This window comes from Saccostrea cucullata, unplaced genomic scaffold (genome assembly GCF_032062105.1).
Source record: "Saccostrea cucullata isolate Sc308-1 unplaced genomic scaffold, CSIRO_AGI_Scuc_v1 ctg155, whole genome shotgun sequence".
In the NCBI taxonomy this organism is placed as follows: Eukaryota; Metazoa; Mollusca; class Bivalvia; order Ostreida; family Ostreidae; genus Saccostrea; species Saccostrea cuccullata.
In genome coordinates, this window is record NW_026930491.1 from 386,868 (window position 1) to 409,983 (window position 23,116).

The 23,116-nt window shown below is 33.0% G+C and overlaps 2 protein-coding genes and 1 long non-coding RNA gene across 5 annotated transcripts; 2 read left to right on the plus strand and 1 right to left on the minus strand.

The window, feature by feature from the left end:
• The first annotated feature begins 212 nt into the window (after positions 1 to 212).
• Positions 213 to 3,031, plus strand: LOC134228785 (Kruppel-like factor 3). The gene is made up of 2 exons (XM_062710478.1): positions 213 to 404; positions 955 to 3,031. The coding sequence occupies exons 1-2, from the start codon at positions 315 to 317 to the stop codon at positions 2,107 to 2,109; spliced, it is 1,245 nt and encodes a 414-aa protein (XP_062566462.1). The 5' UTR covers positions 213 to 314; the 3' UTR covers positions 2,110 to 3,031.
• A 2,049-nt stretch (positions 3,032 to 5,080) lies between these two features.
• Positions 5,081 to 13,401, minus strand: LOC134228787 (uncharacterized). Its single transcript, XR_009984072.1, has 3 exons — positions 13,298 to 13,401; positions 5,449 to 5,782; positions 5,081 to 5,309 (listed from the first exon to the last, which is right to left on the minus strand). It is a non-coding gene; the product is annotated as an uncharacterized LOC134228787 (long non-coding RNA).
• Positions 8,969 to 20,627, plus strand: LOC134228786 (dynein light chain Tctex-type protein 2B-like). Of its 3 annotated transcripts, XM_062710479.1 has the most exons (3): positions 17,812 to 18,067; positions 18,213 to 18,248; positions 19,349 to 20,627. In XM_062710479.1, the coding sequence occupies exon 3, from the start codon at positions 19,410 to 19,412 to the stop codon at positions 20,055 to 20,057; it is 648 nt and encodes a 215-aa protein (XP_062566463.1). In that variant the 5' UTR covers positions 17,812 to 18,067; positions 18,213 to 18,248; positions 19,349 to 19,409; the 3' UTR covers positions 20,058 to 20,627. The 3 variants fall into 3 exon arrangements, with proteins under 3 accessions (XP_062566465.1, XP_062566463.1, XP_062566464.1); XM_062710481.1 differs by lacking the exons at positions 17,812 to 18,067; positions 18,213 to 18,248 and adding an exon at positions 8,969 to 9,177; XM_062710480.1 differs by lacking the exon at positions 18,213 to 18,248.
• The last annotated feature ends 2,489 nt before the right edge of the window (positions 20,628 to 23,116 follow it).

Consider the following 23,116-nt stretch of genomic DNA (forward strand, 5'->3'; position numbering starts at 1 on the left):
GCTGTGTATCACATACAGCAGGTTCTGTTTGTTATTAATGTGGGACGTTCGGTCATGACAACTTACACCGAACTTCTGACTATACTACGATCGCTTATGCCATTTATATAGGTCTCTAAAAATAGACGAACTTTGCCGTGCTTTCATTGGTAGTTGAAAGTTTGACCTTTTAAACGGCGTGTATTTTTGGATAGGTATATAGATGTTACTTTGCTTTCTGTACTTCATTCTGTATTAATCCGATCAGAACATAATACATTGTAATAGTCGACAAGAGATACACAAATTTTTGTTTACATTAAGTGATATCCACCATGATCAACGTGGATACTTTGTTGGAGTCCGGCATTGGTTACTCGCAAGGACTTAACTCACCTATGAATGAAAATACTGATATGCAGTCGGTAAGTTAACTTAATTACTTCTAAATAAAATTGATGAATTAAAAAAATACTGTCTTACAAAATATTGAATTAAAATACTTGTCGCTTGATTTCGTGGTCACATTTTCCTCAGAAACGTGTTCGACCGAAAGGTGCAAAAGTCAGCAGCTTATTTTTAATAATAAGACCGAAACAAATGAGCTTAATGGGTGCTTACGAGGTTTCATCTTTTGTAATAATTAATGTCTCAAATTTAGTAGCATCGCAAATCGGATCAACCGTGATGTATAGTTGCACGGACTGTATCTAATCACATGTTCCTTATATAAAGCATGCAACAAACCGACTTATTGCAGTTTCATTCTTTGCTCTGAACGATGGAGTTTAAGGACGAGATGGTCGGGAATATGTTTGATTTTTCTGGCTTATTCTCTAATTTAGATTACTTAATATGTGCAGATCAGGTAAACGTCCACAATTTGATAAGCGTGTTTCACTTTTTGTGTTGTTTGTTCCATGTTTCAGATGATAAATATTCATAAAATTAATCTTTCTTTTTACTTTGTTTCAGGGCTGGCATGATATAGAGAGTCTATCCATGATGTACCAAGACAACACTCCATACGAAAATGGCATGCTGCAGGCTCTTGACCAAATGAGAGCGACAAATTTGCCGGGAAAGCAGGAGACTCAGGACCCTGCAGGAAACCGATCTCCATGCGAGTTAAACGACGGTTATGATGAGCTGCTGGATTATGACTTTATTCTTGCAAACACTGTTGAAAGTTTATATTCAGAAGAAAACTGTTTGAAAATCAAGCAAGAGCAATCTCAACCTAACATGATAACTGGCGATCCATTACCAGACTTTCATTCTACCTTCTTAGATATTCCTGATATTAAATTTGACAATGCTGTGAACAATAGTCTGCCATCCGAAATGGAAACAATGAAAATGGACTTCAACAAATACATTGTTCCAAAACAAGAATTTGGACATGCAACTGTTTCTAGTTCTTGTGGTTCTTATATGGGCAATAAATCCCCCGTGATGACTATGCCCAGACTGACCTGCAATGCTACTCCTGTGTCAACACCACATCAACAAATGCATTATCCAGTTAACATTCCTAGCAATATGTCTCCACCATCTTCTCCAGAAATGCAAAACGATCTCCCAAAATACCGCGCACCTCTTCAGATGCTGCAACAGCAACAACAGAGTCACTTCCATCGCATGGCGCCACAGCAAATCCATCCTCTTCAGAATCAGCAATATATGATGAACACTAATCCATACATGCAGAAAATGCAACAACAGCATATGTTGCAGGTCCCACACCAGATGATTACACCACCGTCATCACCCCAGCTTGTAGACTTGTTACTGCCACCACCGACTGTCGATTCATCTGCCGCCCAACCAAAGAAAAGAGGCCGAAGAACATGGGGCCGAAAACGCCAAACCAGTCATACTTGCACTCATCCTGGATGTAGTAAAACTTACACCAAGAGTTCCCACCTAAAGGCTCACCTGCGCACCCATACAGGTGAAAAACCATACGCATGCACGTGGAAAGGATGCGGGTGGAAATTCGCTCGCTCTGATGAACTTACAAGGCATTATAGAAAACATACGGGCGATCGTCCATTCCAGTGCCATCTCTGCGAAAGAGCCTTTTCTAGAAGTGACCACCTGTCGCTGCACATGAAGCGACATATTTAAGAAATTGTCGCTCTGAAAACTGTCCGGCAATGAAGCCATACGAGGCTCTAATCTGATCCATTATAGACTTAACCTTTCCGTTGAATTGACTGCAAACAAAATTGCTTTCATGTTGGAACAAAGCAATATGCAACAAAATTTTGCATACTCGTAGTCAGAAGGTTTAGGTCTTTGGTCGTATTTTTCCAAAAGGCAGGCTGGACCGATTTGGAAATACGAGACTGCACGTGCTGTCCGCTCCTAGTGGCCACAATGCAGAGGAAGACGAAGTGTAAAATAGAAAGTATGAACTGTTTTGTATAAAACACAAGTATTTGAAACAGTTGTTCTTTATTTAAAAGCATAGCCTTGATATATTTTGATATGTAACTGCCACCAACCCACCGTTAACTCACTGTTCCTTATTTTAAGTTTACTTATACTGGCAGCGAAAGTTTTGTAATTATCAATCAAGAGTGCAATTTTGCATATTGTGCCTAGTTTGCACATTGAACGACTGGTTTCGGATGAAATTACTGTAGATCTTTTTTATGATCATTTTATATATATATATACGCAATTGCATATACTCGATACTTAATTCTTAACGAAAAGCCTAATTGAGATTTCTGAAATTAAGCTTAATACAGCACACATATGTACATGTATACTAAATTGAAAAAAAATTGTGTTCATTGATTTGCTTCCTATGAAAATCGCAGAAAACCACTTAATTGTTATATCCGTTGGTGCTTATTATAACTATATATATTATCTGATTCACTGTTAATTTATTTTGTTGTATATGTAACATACACACTAGTCAATTTATTTTAATATTGTTACCGAAAGTGCCATGCGAATTCCCCAGCTGGCCTGGGAGGGTTGTTTCTATGCCTGTTATTTATATTTTGATGGTACTTAATAAAACCATGAAATCAAATACAGTTTTCACTTTTTTTTATATACATGCATCTATGAAACTGAAAATAGAGAAGAGGGATGGCGAGGGTCGCCCTTATCAGGCGTGAAATTGAAAGAGTTCAAGAAATCAGAAGTCAGTATGGTATATCCTCGTTTTAACTTCATACAATAGTCAATACTAGTATATGAGAATCGTTGAAAATACCTTCAAGCGGAAAAAAAAAGAACAAGCATTTAAGTCTCAGATTTTATTAATCAAGGTTCCTCAAAAATTCATGTTGTTACATTAAAAAACAAAAATTTGATCTTGAAATGGTATTTAAAAGAATATAAAAGTATACAATAAAGAAAAAGAAATTGTACATTTCACTGGATTTAGTGTTGCAAGTAGCATAAATAAAATCCACACTGCTCAAAGGTCAGTAGCCTAAATCAGCCTTCCGCCGAAAACTGGTTTCATCGAGAATAAATATTTCTCGAAGTAACGTAAAATAATTTACTTGAATCACATGCACCCGATATCATCTAATTTTCTTTTAAATATAAAATATATATATATCCCAATTTACTTAATAAATTTTAATTATGAATTATAATTTATTATATTGGCAGGAGTATATATATATTTTTTTTATTAAAAAGAAAAAATCATAACGTTATGTGCCTGTGATTTGAATGTACAGACCTAAGTGTGTAAACTAGAAAAGAACAGATGTTTAATATATTTAAACACTGAAATGTTAAAACGAATGCTCTGCTATGGATGAAAACATAAATATGGGAAAAAATTATATTAAAACGCAGCCGTATTTGCAGATGTACCGTATAATCATCACCTAATGGACACGAGACAAAAGTTCACTTTATAGTTGCATGCATTTTCGTATATGGTGCATATAAAATACAAATAAATAATAAGCCAAAAAAAGTCATTGCATTTCTCTGAAAACAAAGTGAGATATATATGTACTATGCATTTATTTATTTATTTATGCTCTAGATATTAATACAGACAATTTGCTAGCATAGTATTTTTAAGTAGTTGGTTGGCACTGCATGTTCTAGTTTTATATTTGTCGGTATTTTATGGCATAAAAAGTTTTGACTGATAAATAACCCATAGCATTTTTAATTACTTTTACTCCTTAAGAGACTATTCTTCAAAGTTACCAACAATATAAACCAGGGAGTCATTTGACGTTTTCATAGAATATGCATGATTGCTAACCTTAAGGACAAATTAAAAAGATAGCAAAAAGATGTAGTCTTCAGAAAAAAATAATTAATGCATTAACACATTTACATGATTTACATGCTAGAAATATTTTTTTAATTCCTACCTATTTCTGAGGAAATTAACTAGAACCTTTAAGGATTTCAAGTTCTATTCACTCCTCAAAGAAATGAAATGGTATATGGGAACAAATTGTAGCGTATAAACAAGTCACGGGCACAATTAATGAAAAGAAAGAAAGAAAATGGACAACATAAATTTTCAAGTTTGTCTGCCCTTTTTGGATTAACTTTAGTGTACCGTAAATTTAATAACATAAAATCATTGGAAAATAACAGATGCCCAGGACAGGCACATGTTTCGCATACTGGGCATCACTACTTGCTCTGTTATACGAAATATTAACGAGACGCGACTCAAGAGAGATAACTTAAAATAAATTATTTGACATTATTAAAGCGTCATTTTTGGCAAAATTTTATTGTCAGTATTAAATAAATTAAAAATAACAAAACCACAGTGTAACATTTATTGTAATACATATAAATTATTTCATGCTAGAAGAGGCCTTTATACCTTGATGTTTTGAACTACATATATACATGTAAATGTATATTGTAATTAACATTAGTGCCACTCATTCATGCATGGAATTTCAAGCTTTCATGTCATAATTTTATTGTATAATTTGCATTCATATGCATATACCCCTTTTGGGGTCTTTGTCTTAAATAAAAATTGAAACTTTTATAAAAATCTACAAAGTATTGAAATTATGCACAAAAATAATTATAATATCAAAGAAAGGCTCAAAATATTACAAAGAACAAGAACAAAATTCTACGTATTTATCTAAATCACTGACATCAACACAAAATGAACCTTCAAAGGCAATATCGAGTAAATAAATAAGTGTACGATACAAAATTATACAACATACATTTCGTATCTTACAGATAAATTGTACTACCATGTGCAACAGTTTGTAATAAAACTGTTTATATGTCTGTTTAAAAGATCACTATTTTGCATTCATTAGTGCAAAAGGGCCTTTACTAAAGTCCTGCAAAAAATATTTGAAAAAATAAGAAAAAGCTCAACTCTATTAAAATCATGATTTTAAAAGTTATGCTGCAATAATTACAAAAAGTCTATGGAAAATAAAACCACATTATAATTATTATTTTTTCTAAGAAATTTACCGTATGGGTCTCCATCAAAAATAGATTTATGCGAGACTTGCGGTCCTCATCATCTGACTATTCTTCACGTGTTGACTGCCAGGAACCTCATAAATCACAATTCTTAATTACAGCGGATAGAGCTCTTTATTTAGATGATATAATTCTACTTACAGCTGACAAGGTGAACTAAATAAGATCTTCTGCTCAGTACCGTTATGTAATGTATTGCATAGCGCATGTTTTGTTGGAGATAATATTCGACGAATTGACCAAAAATATCTGCTGAATATCAGCACGATTTCTATCTGACCACGTGACTGAGTCCACACGCCAAATCGTCACCTTCGGATTCCTGTCAATACGGTAGTTATTATATAAAACTAAGGTTAAGGTTAATAAAATAAATACATTTTTCGTAGCATATTGTTATGTGAGAGAGCGTGCAACTGTAAAACGTTCACATCAAATAGTTTACATAATGAAGACATAGGAAAAAGTGAAAGTCTGTAAAACCTGAAGTCCCTGTCGAGACTGAAGCTCTACTGGTTTGTACTTATAGCAAAGGAAGAGAAAATTACCGGTACTTAAGCAGTAGGTATTTAAAACTTTACAATAGCAATAAATAGAATAATGATCCTTGATTCAGTCTCTTTATGTTCTTAGTGTAGTCTACTTGCATGCCACATTATATTATAATCAGACTAAAACTGTATTTGGAGTATCATTTTGAGAGCATTTAACAGAAATTTCTATTTTTAGTAACGAAGGCAATAATATTCATCGAAGTCAAAAACCCATAAATAGAATTGTGTATCTTAGTGAAGTCTACTTGTGTGTCAAGTTATATTGAAATCAGACCAAAACTATAGGAGCAGTAGCATTTTGAAAGAATTTCACAGAATTTTCTATTTTAAGTAACCATGGCAACACCGTTCACCGAAATCAAAAACCGATAAACAGAATTATGAATCTTAGTATAATCTACTTGTGTGCCAATTTTTATTGAATTGAGACCAAAACTGTAGGAGGAGTAGCATTTTGAAAGAATTTCAAAGAAATTTCTATTTTTAGTAACCATGGCAACACCGTTCATCGAAAACAAAAACCAATATACAGAATTATGTACCTTAGTGTAGTCTACTTGTGTGCCTAGTTATCTTGAAATCAGACCAAAACTGTAGGAGGAGTAGCATTTTGAAAGAATTTCACAGAAAATTCTACTTTTAGTAACCATGGCAACACCGTTCAACGAAATCAAAAACCGATACAAAGAATTATGAATCTTAGTATAATCTACTTGTGTGCTAAGTTATATTGAAATCAGACCAAAACTGTAGGAGGAGTAGCATTTTGAAAGAATTTCACAGAAATTTCTATTTTTAGTAACCACGGCAACACCGTTCATCGAAATCAAAAACCGATACACAGAATTATGTATCTTAGTGTAGTCTACTTGTGTGCCAAGTTATATTGAAATCAGACCAAAACTGTAGGAAAAGTAGCATTTTGAAAAATTGTTTACAGACAGACAGACGGACAGACGGGCGGACGCCGGACGCATTACTATCGCATAAGCTCTTCTGGTCTCTGACCAGTAGAGCTAAAAAAAAATTAACAATAATGTTGTTCTCGGTTTCTATAATTTATTGATGTGATGTAATGTTTTCAATAGATAATATTTTTCGGCACATCCCCTTTATAAAATATTTTCAAATATAAAACATGGGAATTTGAACAGTTCCCACTAGCAGACCTGGCGCTGTGTTTACAGAGAAATAAAGGTCAACATTCTCCATCACGTGCGACTTCTTAAACAGTATAAGCTTATTACAGGAGTATATGATGGAAAACGCAATAGTAGTCTCAGAATAATGGAATAAGAGAGAGAGAGAGAGAGAGAGAGAGAGAGAGAGAGAGAGAGAGAAGTGATGAGGGCTTTCTATGATGTACATACAGATATTTTGGAATTTTTGTCTTCACCTCGGAGTTTACTTTTAAAATCCTTATTCTTGCCCATAACATTTGCGCTATTGTTATTTACTTGTATATTCTTTGTGACAAAACCTTCTTTTGGGTATCAGCAGATTTAACCTTAGAATTTGACCTACACAAGAAAAAAAATATAATTCTTGACCTCGACCTGGAGTTTGTCCTACTTTTAGAAAATTCTATCCTTGGTAATAAGCTTTGAACATGTAGTGCTATGGCTTTCGTATTCCACAAATGAATTTTTATGACATTTTCCTTTGGCTACCAAGAAATTTTATCCTATGACCTTGATCTTGGCATTTTGTCCACTAAATTTTAAAGGGGCCTGAACAAAATTTCATTGTCGATTTTGTATTTAATCATAAATCTCTATTCTTCTTTAGGTACCTCCAAATTTGACCTCTTGACCTTGGAGTTTGACCTACTTTTACAAAACAAGAGGCACACGGGCCTTATAGGTCGCCTAAGTATCATGTAAAAACTTTCCAACAATTGATTTTGGTTCGTGTTTTAAACCAGAGACCATAAAATTCATAATTTTGAAAGTGGCAGTATTGCTTATCATAACTATACAATAGCATGCTTACTTTGGTTACTTAATACCCAGAGGTAAATCAGAGTAACAAAGAGAAAAAGCATATCCACTTTATAACCAGTTGTGTTGTGCACCTAACCACACAGGAACCACTGACCCTGGGGCCAAATATTTCAAAATTTTGGAAATTCTCAGTTTTCAAAGCATTAATTTATTTTCAGACTATGTAACCCCCCTTAGTCCCCTGACCCAGGGGCCCTGAAATTAACCATTTTGGAAGAGGCACCTTCATCATAAATATGGACTTAGATCATTAGCATAATACCCAGGAGCAAAAGAATTAATGCTTTTTTTACTATATAATCATTAGAGCCCCGCTCTAACACCAGAACCCCTGACCCAGGGGCCCTGAAATTCATAAATCTGGAAGAGGAATCCTTCCTCATCATAACTATGTACATAGTTCATTGGTTTAATACCCAGGAGCAGAGAAAATTTTTAAATAATTTATGCATTTTTCAACCCAGGGTCCATAAAATTCACAATTTTGGAAAAGGCATTCTTGCTCATTATAAATATGTACTTAGCTGTTTAATACAAAGGAGCAGAGAAGAAGATTTTTAAAGAAATAATGTATTTTCACTATACAATCAATAGAGCAACACCTTGACATCAAAACCCCCCAACCCAGTGGTCATAAAATTCCCAATTTTGGAAGAGACACTCTTGCTTATCATAACTATGTACTTAGTTAGTTTGTACTTGGATAGTTTATTTAATACCCAGGGGCAGAAAAGAAGATTGTCAAATGCATTTCCACTATATTATCAATAGAGCCCTGCCCTAACACCAGAACACCTGACGCTATGGCCACGAAATTCATAATTTTGGAAGAAGCAGCCTGATTAAACATAACTATGTACTTGTTTGGTTTATTTAATATCCAGGAGCAAAGAAGAATATTTTTAAAGAATTTATGTATTTTTACTAAATTATCAATAGAGCGGTGAGCCTGTCAAAATTGGTTGAGTGGCTGCAGAGAAGAAGCTGAAAATGTTCAAATGTTAACATACGAGAAGCGATGCACATCGCACAAGGGTGGACAAAAACAGATAGCAACAAGTGACATAAAAATTCCAAACTTGAACCTTGGCCATAACTTTTAATCAGTTGGAGCTATGGTTTTCGTACTTAACATGTATTTATTGTGACAAGACCTTTCAGTGAGTATAAATATTTTTTACCTTTTGTCCTTGACCTTCGAGTTTGACCCACTTTTAAAATCTTTAACCTTGGCCATACATTCTGAACAGTTAGAACTAAGGCTTTCATACTTCCCATGTGCATTCAATGTGAAGAGACCTTTTAGTGGGTATAAATATTTTTGTCCTTTTGACCTTGACCCTAAAAACTTTAACCTTGGCCATAACTTTTGAACGGCTAGAACTACGGTTTTTATATTTCACAGGTGTATTCCTTGTAACAAGATCAACCTCTGGGTACCAACACTTTTGACCTTTAGTTTAAATCTTGACCTTTGAAGTTTGACATGTATTTGAGAAAATTCAACCCTAGTCATAATCTGCCATACATGGGTATCAGTGTTTCACAAACACATCTTGTTTTAGAATGCATTAACTTCAAATCTGTGTCCCTTAACCTTAGCCATGGCCTTTGGCGCTAGACAGTAGAGCTCTCATATTTCACATGTTTATTCCTTGTAACAAGACCTTTCTTTTGGTTTCAACATTTTGATCTCTTACATTGAAGTTTAACTTGCATTTTAAAACCTTTACCAAGAACTGTCGTTCAACAATTTGGGGTGTCAATGTTTCACAAATACATCTTATTTTTTAACATCAAAATGTTTTCAATTTTCAGATTGTTATATTATTAAATGTAAGAACTACAGTATGGAATGTGATAATTTTTTGCATGATTTCATATGAATCAGTTGATTCAAATATCTTAATACAAAAGGATTGACTACAAATTCTTAAAAGAAGTAAATCATTTCCCTGTAATACACACAATGACTAATGATTGTTACAAAAAATATACAATTATATGAAAAATTTAATGTTAAACAAAACATGTATAGTAGGTTATCTACCAGATATTTTAAAAAAAACACATTGTAAATTATTTTAAAACAAGAGGTACTATTAGCACTGAGTTCACTAAATGATACCCCCTTCCATATGATTGAAATGCCAGCAAATTCCATGTTTTGCTCTGCAAAAACTGAAATAAGTCAAATCAAAAAGTAAAATAACAGGTGCACAATGACTTTACGTAATAAAGAATCTGTGAAAGTATCATTAAAATTTATTACAGTAATTGGTATAGGAGGAGTTGTGGATAAGAGATGGCTATCCTTCAATATAGAAAGAATGGTAGTGTAAATGTTTTGCTATGGGAAACCCAAAATATGTGTCGGATCAAAATTTAAAAAAGAAGGTGCACAATGGCACTATGTAACAAAGATTCTGTAAATGTCTCATTAAATTTCATTCAGTGTTGTGGATAATAGACAGGTACCCCAAAGCGTAACAGACAGACAGATATACAGACATTCTGATCACTATATACCCTCCAACTGTTCAAGCAGGGGGTACCATAAAGTTTGGCACATCTGACACTTGTGCTCCCCAGTAAATTTCCAGATAATTAAAGCATCTGGATTAATTGGCCATAAGTGAGTAATAACTTTACTTTTCCACTATATATTTCATTGAAAAATGCATTTTTCTAAAATATTATTGCAGTGTAATTCGTTGCTCATTTTTTTATGACTAAAATACAAAAAAAATGCAGAATTCTATGCAGTTTCTATACACATTATTTCTTAATATATCAAACGTCAAGTGAGATATAAAAATTTAAGACTCGAATTTGTTATGAAATCATAGTAATTTGAGGCTACAAATTTTGTCTTGAAAATTTCCTAATTTATTCTCAATGATTTGTGTATCATTTTGTTTAGCATTTTTAGACAAGAAACTTTGAACAATTTTGCATGATTCAGTGAAAAAAAATCATGGAACTTGAGCTAAAGTTTACCTCAAAATAAAGTTTTTTCTACATGAAATCTTATTTCAATGAAATATATAGTGTAAAAATGCATATTAGCGAGCGCAGCGAGCTCAATAGACTAACGTGTATGAACAGAGGAAATTCGGATTGAAATCTGTACATACGTCAGCCAAATTTCTCTGTGCAACATTCCCAGAATTCCTGCACTACCCAATGTCCTTTGCGCGAATAAACCAAAAACAGTAAAAAAATTAAAGGAACATTGTTTCTTACCGAAATCTTAACGAAATGATTTTGCCTTACCTTATTCAAAAAAAATACCCCCATGCCACAACACCGGCCTTCACCTTGCCCTTCGGTGATACAAATGACGTCACCGGAAACTTACGAATTTTGACGAAGTTATGTCGGTTGCTTCCGTGAGACTCGGAAAACATGTTGCGGTGCATAGCAACATGGTGGCTAAAACATAGCAACAACTTACTTGAAAAGAACGATTTAATGCAATCTCTTTTCCATAAAACTAGCGTTTGCGTCCTAAGTCAACAGAACTTTTTATCTGACGTCATACTTTCGTCACTTCAACAGTTCGGGTATTTCCGATTTTGTCGGAAACTTCCGAGAAGTTTGGAATTTCGATCCCGATGCTTGGCAGGGATTTATCAAGGCTGTTTTCACTACCGGTAAACGGTATCTTTCCCCTCCTGAAAAAGTGAAAAAATTCCCCTTTTCAGATAGAAAATTCTCTTGATTAAACAGAGAAAATTTAAAACATCGTACTGAAATTTTCCGTTTTTGTCCGATTGAAGTTTAACAGCATATCCTAACTTATCATCCTAGTCATTCAAACGCTTTTAAAAGAGAGAATAGAATATTCAAGCTTCTTTTTGATATTGATCGGTAAACATGTGCCATGTCCATGATGTCAAAATATACGTCTGGATTGCAGAGTTAAAAAGAAAAGTGTAGATGAGTGCTTATATCACTATGGATCAAATGTAACAACAAAAACAATATTAGTAGTGAAACAGGAAAAAACTGAACTGATTTGTGATAGATATTGAGAGAAAAAATTAAATAAAGTATTGACCTGGTTTAATTTTTATTTTATTATTATTATTATTTTTTTTTTTTTTTTGTTATTTAATATTTTGTCTAAAAAGTGAAGTTTTTGTGGCCTTTTTTACAAATGGCCCTCAGAAGCTCTAAGAATGCAGGATTTTTCAATTTATTATGCCCCCGGACCCCCCTAGAATACTCGCGCCTCTGGCGCTCATCATGCTCATATCGAGCCTGCAGCTCTCATTTTTCCCCTTTACATATAAAACGGTAGTAAAACAAAAAAGCTGGGTAAATCCCTGCTTGGGAAATGATTTCTCTTTATTCAAGGCCGTAACTACCATTGAGGCAAGTGAGGCAAATGCCTCACTAAATTTTTTTTTTAATTTTTTTTTTTTTAAGTGTAAAAGTTTTGCATTGAACTTATGAATTATGTGTGTCTTCGTACTAAATTAATATTTTCAACTTTTGTTTCAATATCTGTAAATCGTTCATCTCACCCGGTGTCTCATTGTCATTTAGAACGAATGTAAAATATTTAAAAAAATATAATCCAAATGTTTGTTTTGTATATTGTTTGATTGTTTAACATCCCTTCCAAGATTTTTTCATTCATTGAGACATCTCTACTTGTCGGTGTAGGACTGCAAGTTTAAAATCTGTATTGGGCTGTCAGGGTCACTGAAGATGATTAAACAGTGAGAGAATTATTTGTTTTTGTGCCATCACTTACTGGGACATACACCGAAGGACCGGACTCTACATCCCACAGTGAGATTCGAACTCGCGATGTAAGGATCAACTCCTTAGTCTGCGACTTTAGAGCGTTCGCTCTACCCAATGTGCCATTCGGGCGACAATTCTAAACGTAAAAACTTTCTAAGGTTTTTTTTTATTTTCTAATACCCAGGTTTCAGGATCCCCCTCCCTCCCTCTGGAACCCCCCGTCACTGACCATAAGGTACTAGTTGCCCGTCTGGGACTAGGAATGCCCAGCACCCTTGCGTCACTAAAAATTTGAGCCTAGTTACGGCCTTGTTATTGTTTTGTTTTATTCATTTTGCTGTCTTTTTCTTGAATGATAGACAGTACATGTGTAGGTTTATGATAGTAAATAAACTGCGCTCGCCCCAACGGTCACACCGTAAAACATATTATGACTCATTTATGGTAATATGCTGTACACGTGTATTTAGAACGTGTGGGAATGTGGAATTTCATCTACAATCAGTAAATCTCTATAGTTACCTGAGTCAAAGATGCATCAGTGTAAATGTTTTGTAGAAAACTCATAACAAATCTCCTCAAATGTTTTCCTGTCTTCTGCTGGAAAAGTAAATTAGACACATCAAGCCCGATCAGAAATACAGCAATAACACACCCGATCAAAAATCCACTAAAATTTTCCTCTGCATTACTTGAGTTAAAACAAAAGTTTAGATCAATTTTGATAATCACTAGGCCTATATCAATCCACTGTATCATCGTATCACATATGATATAATGAAAATTAAACAAATACATGTAATTCATCTAATAGATATATAATCAACAACGACTGTACTAATAGAAATAATACCAGTGCATCCTCTCTTTAGAAATTGTAACTTTGAACATTTCTGTTAAATTGAAATGTGTGTTTTTTGCAGAGATGTTAGAAAAAAACAATAAACATGGTATTCTCAAACGTCAAAATGTTTCTTATATACGGGATATTGTTCAGCAAGATTTGCATTTTGATATACATGAAAAAGATCATGGAAAATTATTATGATAGGGTTTTATATTTTAAAAAAAAATGAATTGCAGAATTGCTAATCGGTTAACCGCAAAACGTTCCGACTAATTAACCGGTTAGTCGTATCAAGATAAAGATACATTTTAACATTTTCTTTTCATATACACAAGAGGGCTAAAAAAGACGTTAAAGAAATTACATTCTGATTATCATTTTGATCGGGGAATCTTATATACACAAGAGTATGTTTTATTTTAATTTCAAAAGACAAGAAAATATTAAGAAAATCATGAATCTTGTTTGAGAAATCAAAAGGGATAATTTTCCAACGCAGATGTTAAAGAAGTTAATTCTGCATTGTCACCATAATCAAAACTATGTCTATACTATGTCTTTATGTAATATTTGCAATTTACAACGCTCTTTCTTATAATATATTTTAATAGATAATGGCAAAATATTGACAAACTATACCGGTAATTAAAAGTGCTTAATGGTGGTGTTTTTTTTATATCATTAAAAAATCACAGCACTATCTGGATAACGGCATTATGTTTTATGAACAGTAATATTAACACATATTAACAAATTGACCAATAACCCCTGCGATCTCAATCTGAAGAGATATAATTAACTCCAAATATTCTTTATTATAAGATGACTGTGTAAAAGCACTAAATGAACATCTATGCAGTGGTTTCCTTTCTTAAAAAAAGAAGGAGTCTTATAGAAACTGCTTTTAAATTAACATATACAGTGTAATTTATTTTTTTTCCGACTAACCGATTTCGGATTTTCTAACCGATTAGCATCATTCCGACCGATTAATCGATTAACCGGTTACGGATTGCCATCCCTACATAATATCCATGATTGCATTTAAAAATTACAAATAAAAATGTTTGTTTGTTTGTATGTAGTTTAACGTCCCTCTCGAGATTTTTTCACTCATATGGAGACGCCACCCCTTGCCGATGGAGAGCTTCAAATTTTGTCCTATACTCCGCACTCGGGGCCATTGAGCAGGGACGGATCTTTTTCGTGCCAACGGGACCTCGGTTTAAACGGTCTTATCCGAGGGACCGGTCCCAACGTCCTACAGTGGGATTCGAACCCGCAACGTAAGGATCAATTTCTTTCTTCGCGAAGTGTACTGTAGACTTGAAAACAAACAATAAAATCCACAAGAAATATTTGCATTTTCATATAAATACCTTTTCATATAAAGAGTATACTGAGCCTTTTTCAGAGGTATATATTAAGAAAATTCAACATAAAAATACGAGGGTTGTCCGGTAAAATCGAGGACAAAGCGTTTTTCTCGAATAGTAATGAGCGCACTCAGCTGAAATTTTGAGAAAATGTTTATTTATCATATTTAAGTGCATCATAATTTTTTTTTTTATAAAATATAGGAAAAAATAGTTCATTATGCTTGAATGAGCACAGAGTACGGTCCTACGGCGCACGGTCAAAAAACGAAGGTTTTACTAGAGAATACGAGAGTATTGATTCGAAATAAAAGATTTAAATAGTTAAGATTTGGTTTAAAAATATCCTTATTCGATTCCACAATTAATTCTGTCGTCTTGTTTAAAAATTTCAAAGCATTTAGTTAATTTTTGAAAGTTTCCTGAACATTCGAAATGGGAAAGTGGTAAACACAACACACGAAAAATGGCGAGTTTGATGACGTTACGGCGCACCGGAGAGCAGTTCAGTTTGATTTAGATGGTGTAATAACAAATTGGTTCCTCAACTGTTTATCGAGACTAAATTAGATGCATCAATGAAATTCCTAAATTTAAGTGGGACTAAAACAACTTTATTTTTATCGCAAAGATGAAACGTAACGCTGTTTTAGACACTTTGACGTTATCATCCATGCGCCGTAAGGCGATACAATACATAATATAAAATCTCATAATTAGTTTACTTATGCATATATATCTATTTGAAATTTGCTATGTTTATTCAGAAAATAAGTACTAGTTAGTAGTGAAAATTTCAGAACGCAGTGATGATTATTTTTTACGCTTGACAACTTGTCCACGATTTTACCGGACAACCCTCGTATTTTAATGTTATAAAATGTATTGAAGACAAATTATAATTTATTAACCTTGTGGGTGATGTTTTGTTTCTAATAAATATATATTTTCTATTTGAATATTATACAATTATGGACTTCAGTATAGGTCGATATGTGGTTATAAGGACTCGCAGGCTCGGTCGCTATCACTTTCTGTGTCTTCGGTCAATATCAATTGCCATGAGTCCTTATAACCACATATTGACCGTTCATTAAAGTCCATAATAGTTATATTATATAATCACTCAAAGTGAATGCACTGACACAGTCCTAACTAAACAGACTTGGCTGTCATTACGTCACAATGGTTAAAACACGCTTCTTATATTATGACGTCAGTTCTACGTAACTTCAGTGCAAACGAACGCTGTGTCGTGCGATATCATTTTCCGCCGACGCGCTTTCGCGTCGATATCACAAAAGGAGGAATATCACGTGACGTTCTTTCAGCCAATGAAAATTACGAAAATAATCTTCTCTGATTTACTTAGGTAGTCCGATCCTTGAGTTCTGAAAATCAGGAATTGATTGATTGATTGATTGATTGAAAATGCTCATAAAGATGTCTCCGATTTCTCAAAGTACCGTGTATTAACCCAGGGTAATTCTTCAAACTTATTTCATGTGTAATCATATTATAAAGGGAAAAGTAGTAAATCTCCAAGAAATTCAGGAAATGCAAATAAAAGCACATAATATGTATTATCTGATTGAAAATTGATCAACAAATACATTTTAGGATTAACATTCTCTAATAGGTATCCAGGCTTTTGAAAAAAAACATGTTTTTTATACTAATACAGTACTATAGTTTCTTCTATTTACTTTGAACAAGCACTTTATTATGGAAAGTGTTAAAAAAAAAAGTTTCCCATCATTACAATACACCATAAATCCCTACCAATTCCATATCATGCCATTGAACATTGGTATATAGGGCTAGATTAAAAGAAAATTCGATTTCTTTAAGGTTCATCGATACTCTGATAAGAGAGTTAACTCTTAATGGCATAATATCTACCATTCCTTTAAAAAATGTCAAGTTGAAGCGTCCCTTCAGTCAAATTTTGCCCCGCAAGATATTCTTTGTTTGTACCTTTCTTTTGAAAAATCATAAGGGTTACAGAAACATTTTATATGAGTGAGCAGAGGGTTTATGAACCTTAAATAAGTGTTTTTTAAAAATACTTTTATAGCGTACAAATATCATCTTTTTATAGGACAGTTTTTCAGAACTTCAAAGAAAATTGAATCCCTTTGAGACCTGTAAAATGAAAATTGTTGCATGAAAAGATTTCAGTTTCAATCTTCATTTCGAGACTTTTGAAATTTCAAAAATTACAAATTATATATATATATATATATATATATATATATATATATATATATATATATATATATATATATATATATATATATATATATATGCAATAAGAATTTTTGATATTCAAAATAAATTCGAAATGAAGATTGAAACTGAAAAAATTATATATATATATATATATATATATATATATATATATATATATATATATATATATATATATATATATATATATATATATATATATATATATATATATACTTCCTTGTTTTGTTAATAAAGATTAAAGACATGATTGTAACATTGAGGATGTTTTCAAGTAAAGTAAGTTTCATATTTTGTGGAATTTAAAAGGTGTATTGAAATAAACTTTGTTCAAAACTTTTTAAAAGTATGAACAATGAATGCTGCAAGTGCATGTACACAATCATATTGAAAACAGCACAATGTAAAATTCGAGTTCCAATGTAACTTTAACTTAATCAGTGAACACTTTTGTTAATTTCCATTTTATATAATATTTGGAAAGTATGCAAGTTAATTATAATTTTCTTTCTTTTATGATTCACGATTACTCAAGTATCCTGCTTTGTTCTGTTTAAAGACCATCAAACACTAGTTTTTTGTATTGTAGGCAAAAGAGCTGCATTTTGCAGAGTTTGTAGGTCAAAGACAGCCCTTTAACTCAAAAGCTATAACTTTGTAATCTCAAACACGACACCACGTAATTAGCTGAGTTTTAGATTAAATGATAATAACCAGTAATGAACCACGTGACTGACTCATTTCTAAAGAGATATCAATAATAAACATCCCCCGTAACATGGAATAGGCATCAAATCTGTCTCAATTTGATTTTATAAGGTAAGAAATAACAAAAGTTTTGTTCATAATTTCTCTATAAGAAATTTTTAAAAACATTTTTTTTCTTGTTTAATTACATTCCAATAGATAGTTCAGAAAAGCAAGCTAAGTCATATTGATTTTCGGTACCTCTCTTCTTTGCTAGAATCCATATTTTGATGCCAATTTTCCTCTTGCAATCCTAAGTATTAAAAATCTTTAAAGAAAAATACGTACAGCATTGTCAATCTCATTCTTATTTATTCACATCGTAAATTCAAAATTAATCTATTTTTTATTCTTACACAAATCTTTGATTCATGTATCACTGTCCCCAATTCATCACCGGTAACTTTAGTGTTCAGTCTGTGTGTCAGCGATGTACATGTACTAATACTGAATATGGATGGTGATTACTGTAGTACTCTGAAACTTAATATTTGATATTCACTATGTTACGAATAAGCTCTATTTTACATTAGCATTAGATCTTCTTTCTATAATCATTATTCTACCTGCTAATATTGATATGCTAGCCTTCTCCCTTCATAACCGCATAAAGCACCTAGCAACCCACAGCAAATACGAATAAAAAAGCACCGAAGAACCTAGAAAAGATGAATGTTGATGACTTACACGAACGACGAACTTAAATGATCTTGTTCTACATAATTTTAATAAATGGGATTTGAAATTATAGGATAGAAACAAGCCAGAATCTGGGTTATCGACCGAATCTCTTTTTTTGTATTAACAATATACATCAGTCAATACCCCGATTGTTTTATTTTAGATAGATTTAAACATTTCAGTAAGTTATACTCTAATTCAACAGAGCCTTTTAAAATCAGTAATTAGTAAGCATACTGTTACACGTCCTTGGTCTTTTTGTATGCGTGTTTGCTATTCTGGAAAAGATGATATTTAGTTGATATTTTTTTCTTTATAGGGTATTACATAACTGTACCAAAATCTCTTCAATGTCCTTTTGAACATAAAAATTATACATTAGAGAACCCATTGATTATCTTCTTCACATGGAAAAACTTGATATAACCTTTGCCTAGCCATTTAACAGATACAAAATCGTTATTAAAATCTTATCATCGATTCGCTGTACTTTTTTTCCAATTCTAAACCAAATATTTACTTTGCAAGATTAGTGTGTAGAGTATTCATTGAACACTATTTATTTTGAATTGATCTTCAAATCATAACAAATTCGTCACATTGGCAAACTGAACCAGTAGAAATTGTATTGTTTTTTAGTTGTTCATAATGCGATTTGAATTTTTTTTGTAGAATCAATATATAATCCTTGGTGACTGCCTAAAGGTCCGACCCACAAATTCACTAAGTAAACATGTTGGCAAAAATGAAAGCTAGTACCGAGCAAGAGCTCGAAAAGAAGACAGCGGATTTCGAGAGAAAACCCGCCCCTTCTGTAGACCGCAAACAGAGTTACGTTGAGCGGAAGGGGAGTGTTAGTGAAAAAAGGAGAAATAGCATTGCACCAATGCCTAAAAAACCGGTAACCGGTGGCAAAGCCGCCCAGCAGATGGGTCATTCCCTGACCGGAATGTTGGCCACCAAAAAGTTCTTTAAGCGGTTTTCCAAAAGAGAAAGAACATTATCGACAGTTACTGTTCCACCCAAGGAATATGAACCGACTTATCGTATGGTCCCGAAACGGAAGTTCAATCAACAGCACGTGCATGAAGTAATTAAAAAACTTGTGGACGAAAAGTTGGATAAAATGATTTACAGCAAAAAATGGTCACCCAATCTTACAAAAATTATGTGTAACCAAATTAAAGAGAAGATAAAGACATTGAATTATGAAAGGTACAAACTGATTTGCAACGTAACGCTGGGAGAAAATAAAGGACCCGGTATCATGGCGACCAGTCGATGCTCTTGGGATCCCAAAACGGACGATTTTGCTACTTATTCCTTTCAGAGCAAATATTTGTACTGCACTGTTACAGTTTTCGGTGTTTACAAGGAATAATTTCAACTGTGTTATAGCAATGTGTTTACTGTAATTTTGATATTTGTGAGGATGAAATAACTGTGATTATGATATTTTTTGAATGTGATGGTGTGCCAGCCTTTTTAATACAATTATTTTGATGCAAAGAAAGACTCACTGGTAAAAGATAGAAAGACTACTGATTGACAATACATGTATATAACTGAGTTGTGCTTAAGTGCTAGGTCCATAGACGTGCGTGCGAAAATGAAAAGAATGCTCTAAATGCAATATTTATTTTGCAGATTTTCTGTCCAATGAGATTATCTTTTCTTATGGTTTCAAATTGTGGAGATAATGTCATTGCATTTAAACTAGGAATAAAAGTAAGCTGTCTATCCAACCTTGCTTTGGGAATTATATGAGTAATTTATCTTGACAACGCATTTGTTTCCATACGTTGTTACATATTTTATTATATTCTTCTGATACTAGCTAAACAAAGCCTGTTCTAATCTAGGATCAATATGTATAATACTACCGAATTTACATTTGAAATTGATTTTTCATTTCCTATTTCTAACAGCGATGAATAAATTTCGAAATTGAGGCGACACGTTGGGTATTTTTTCAACGATTTCTTCTGAGAAAAATAAAAAAATCAATGATTAATATTTGTAAGTTGACATGGATACTTTTTCCATGCTATGTGTTTCAGTCGAATTGTTTTCTTTGCTTTGTCAAAACAATAGTAAGATCGAATATGTAAACCTAAAGCTACTTCTGGGTATCAGAAAATCAATTTTTTTTCTAGGCTTTCTCGGAAAAAAATTAAAAGGTTGCAATTTGAACGTACCTTTGAAAGAAAATCCTTTACTTTTCCTTGTTATGTCAATCGTGAATATGAAATGCAATGCAAATCGGTAGTTAAAAATAAAAAAAAAGACTTTCAGGAACTGCAATTTTCTGCATACAGAATAACATGGAAACGAAGAAACAAAAATACTGAGATCACTGATAAATGGGTTGTGTTTTGATTTCACTATATGTATAATTCATAGAATCCTACATTTAGCAGGTAAGGAATCTCATCTCTAGAAGAGAGAAATTCTTCTAAATCAGTATCGTGATATTCATAAGAATCCTTACAAACAAAGGTACAAAGCGGGTTCCAGTAAATGTTCAACCAAGCCTCTTTCTTTAATCCTCACTAAGACATTAACGGTAGTGAAGGAGAACTTCAAGAGTACCGTGCAACAATATATCCAAGAAGTGGTGTAAATCAGATGTGGATACTAAAAAAATTTAAGGAACTTTTGGACAATTTGAAATCAAGATTTTACCGAAATCAACAGCTTAAAAACTTACAGCTTTTCAACTTTATACACAACCATTCCCCATGATAAATTAAAGTCCAGGCTTTTCGATATCCTTGACAGCTGCTTTTTCAATAAAAATGGAACTCTTAAATTTACTAACTTTGTCAATGGTCATTTGCAAAATTATTTTGTTAAAAACATTCTGATTGTACACACAAGTTCTCTAAATTTGACATCAAAAACATGTTTGAGTTTTTGATTGACAATATCTATGTTGGTCTTCCAACAATCTATTGGAATTCCCATGGGTACCAATTGCTCCCCGTTATTAGCAGACCTTTTTTTTATTCATATGAAACAGAATTTGTGCAAAATCTTATGCGTGAAAAGAAGAAAACACTGTGGTCTTCAACTCGACATTTAGATATATCGACGACGTATTGTTAATTAACAATGGTAATTTCCATTCTTATGTCGATACGATATATCCTGGTGAGTTTGAGATAAAAGATACCACAGAGTCTGACATATCTGTATCACATTTGGATATTTTACTTGAAAAATACATTAATGGCAATCTAACAACCAAGCTCTATGATAAACGTGATGACTTTTTAACTTTTCTATCGTCAACTTCCCTTACTTATGCAGCAATATACATTTATCACCTGCATACGGAGTTTATAAATCTCAGTTGATTCGAAACGCAAGAGCATGATCTACGTATGAACAATTACTAAAACGAGGTTAATTATTGAAAAACAAGTTGATGACACAAGAATATCAGCAGTCTCGTTTAATGTAATCATTTTGTAAGTTCTATAGTCGATACAATAACCTTGTCAGCAAATACAATTTATCATTGAGTCAAATGCTGGCTGACGTTTTTCATACTAAATGTTAATTTATTATTTATACACTTAATTGACGACGCATTTTTTCCTTTATTTCCTGATCAAGACAAGGATGCACACGGCGGATGAGACCGGTCGGCAGGGGATGCTCACTCCTTCAGGGCACCTGATCCCACCTCTGATGTTTTGGAGGTCCGTGTTTGCTCTGCTGCATTTTGTATCGTTTTATGGACTTTTGATCATGAATACTTTTCGTTATCTCCATATTTTTCATTTGATTATGCAAGTGGGAATTCAACTATGCCAGTGCTGCCCTCTTAAAGAAGGATATTCTTCAAAATCCCATGTCCGTTTTTAAATATGTTTAATATTCCCAACAAGCGATAACAATTGAATTACCTATACATGTACTGGATTCCTAGACGTCATAAAAATCCCTACAAACAAAACTATATAGCGGGATCCAGTAAGTTCCTGCAAGGCTCTTTCTTTACTCCTCACTAAAACATTAACAGCCGTGAAGGAGAAACTTCAGGAATAATGTGCAAAGATATGTTTGATTTTCGCAGTGGTGGATACTCAAAAATTCCAAAATCACAAAAGTCAATAACATCAAAACGTATCTATGACTTTTCAACACTTTATCAAACCATTTCACATGATGAGTTAAAATCAAGGGTTTTTGACATCATTGATACATCAAGATTTTATTTTTCAAAAATTTACTTACCTTTCCATTCACCATCTGCAACATTATTTTGATTTTTAAAAAAAACACTCAGTGCACACAAATACATGTACTCAAGTTCAATCACCATTCACAATATCTATGATATTAAAAATCAAGGGTTTTTGATCATACCTATTTTTGTAGTCATATGAAGCATAATTTATTCGCTATTCATAAAAATCAAAAAATTGCTTT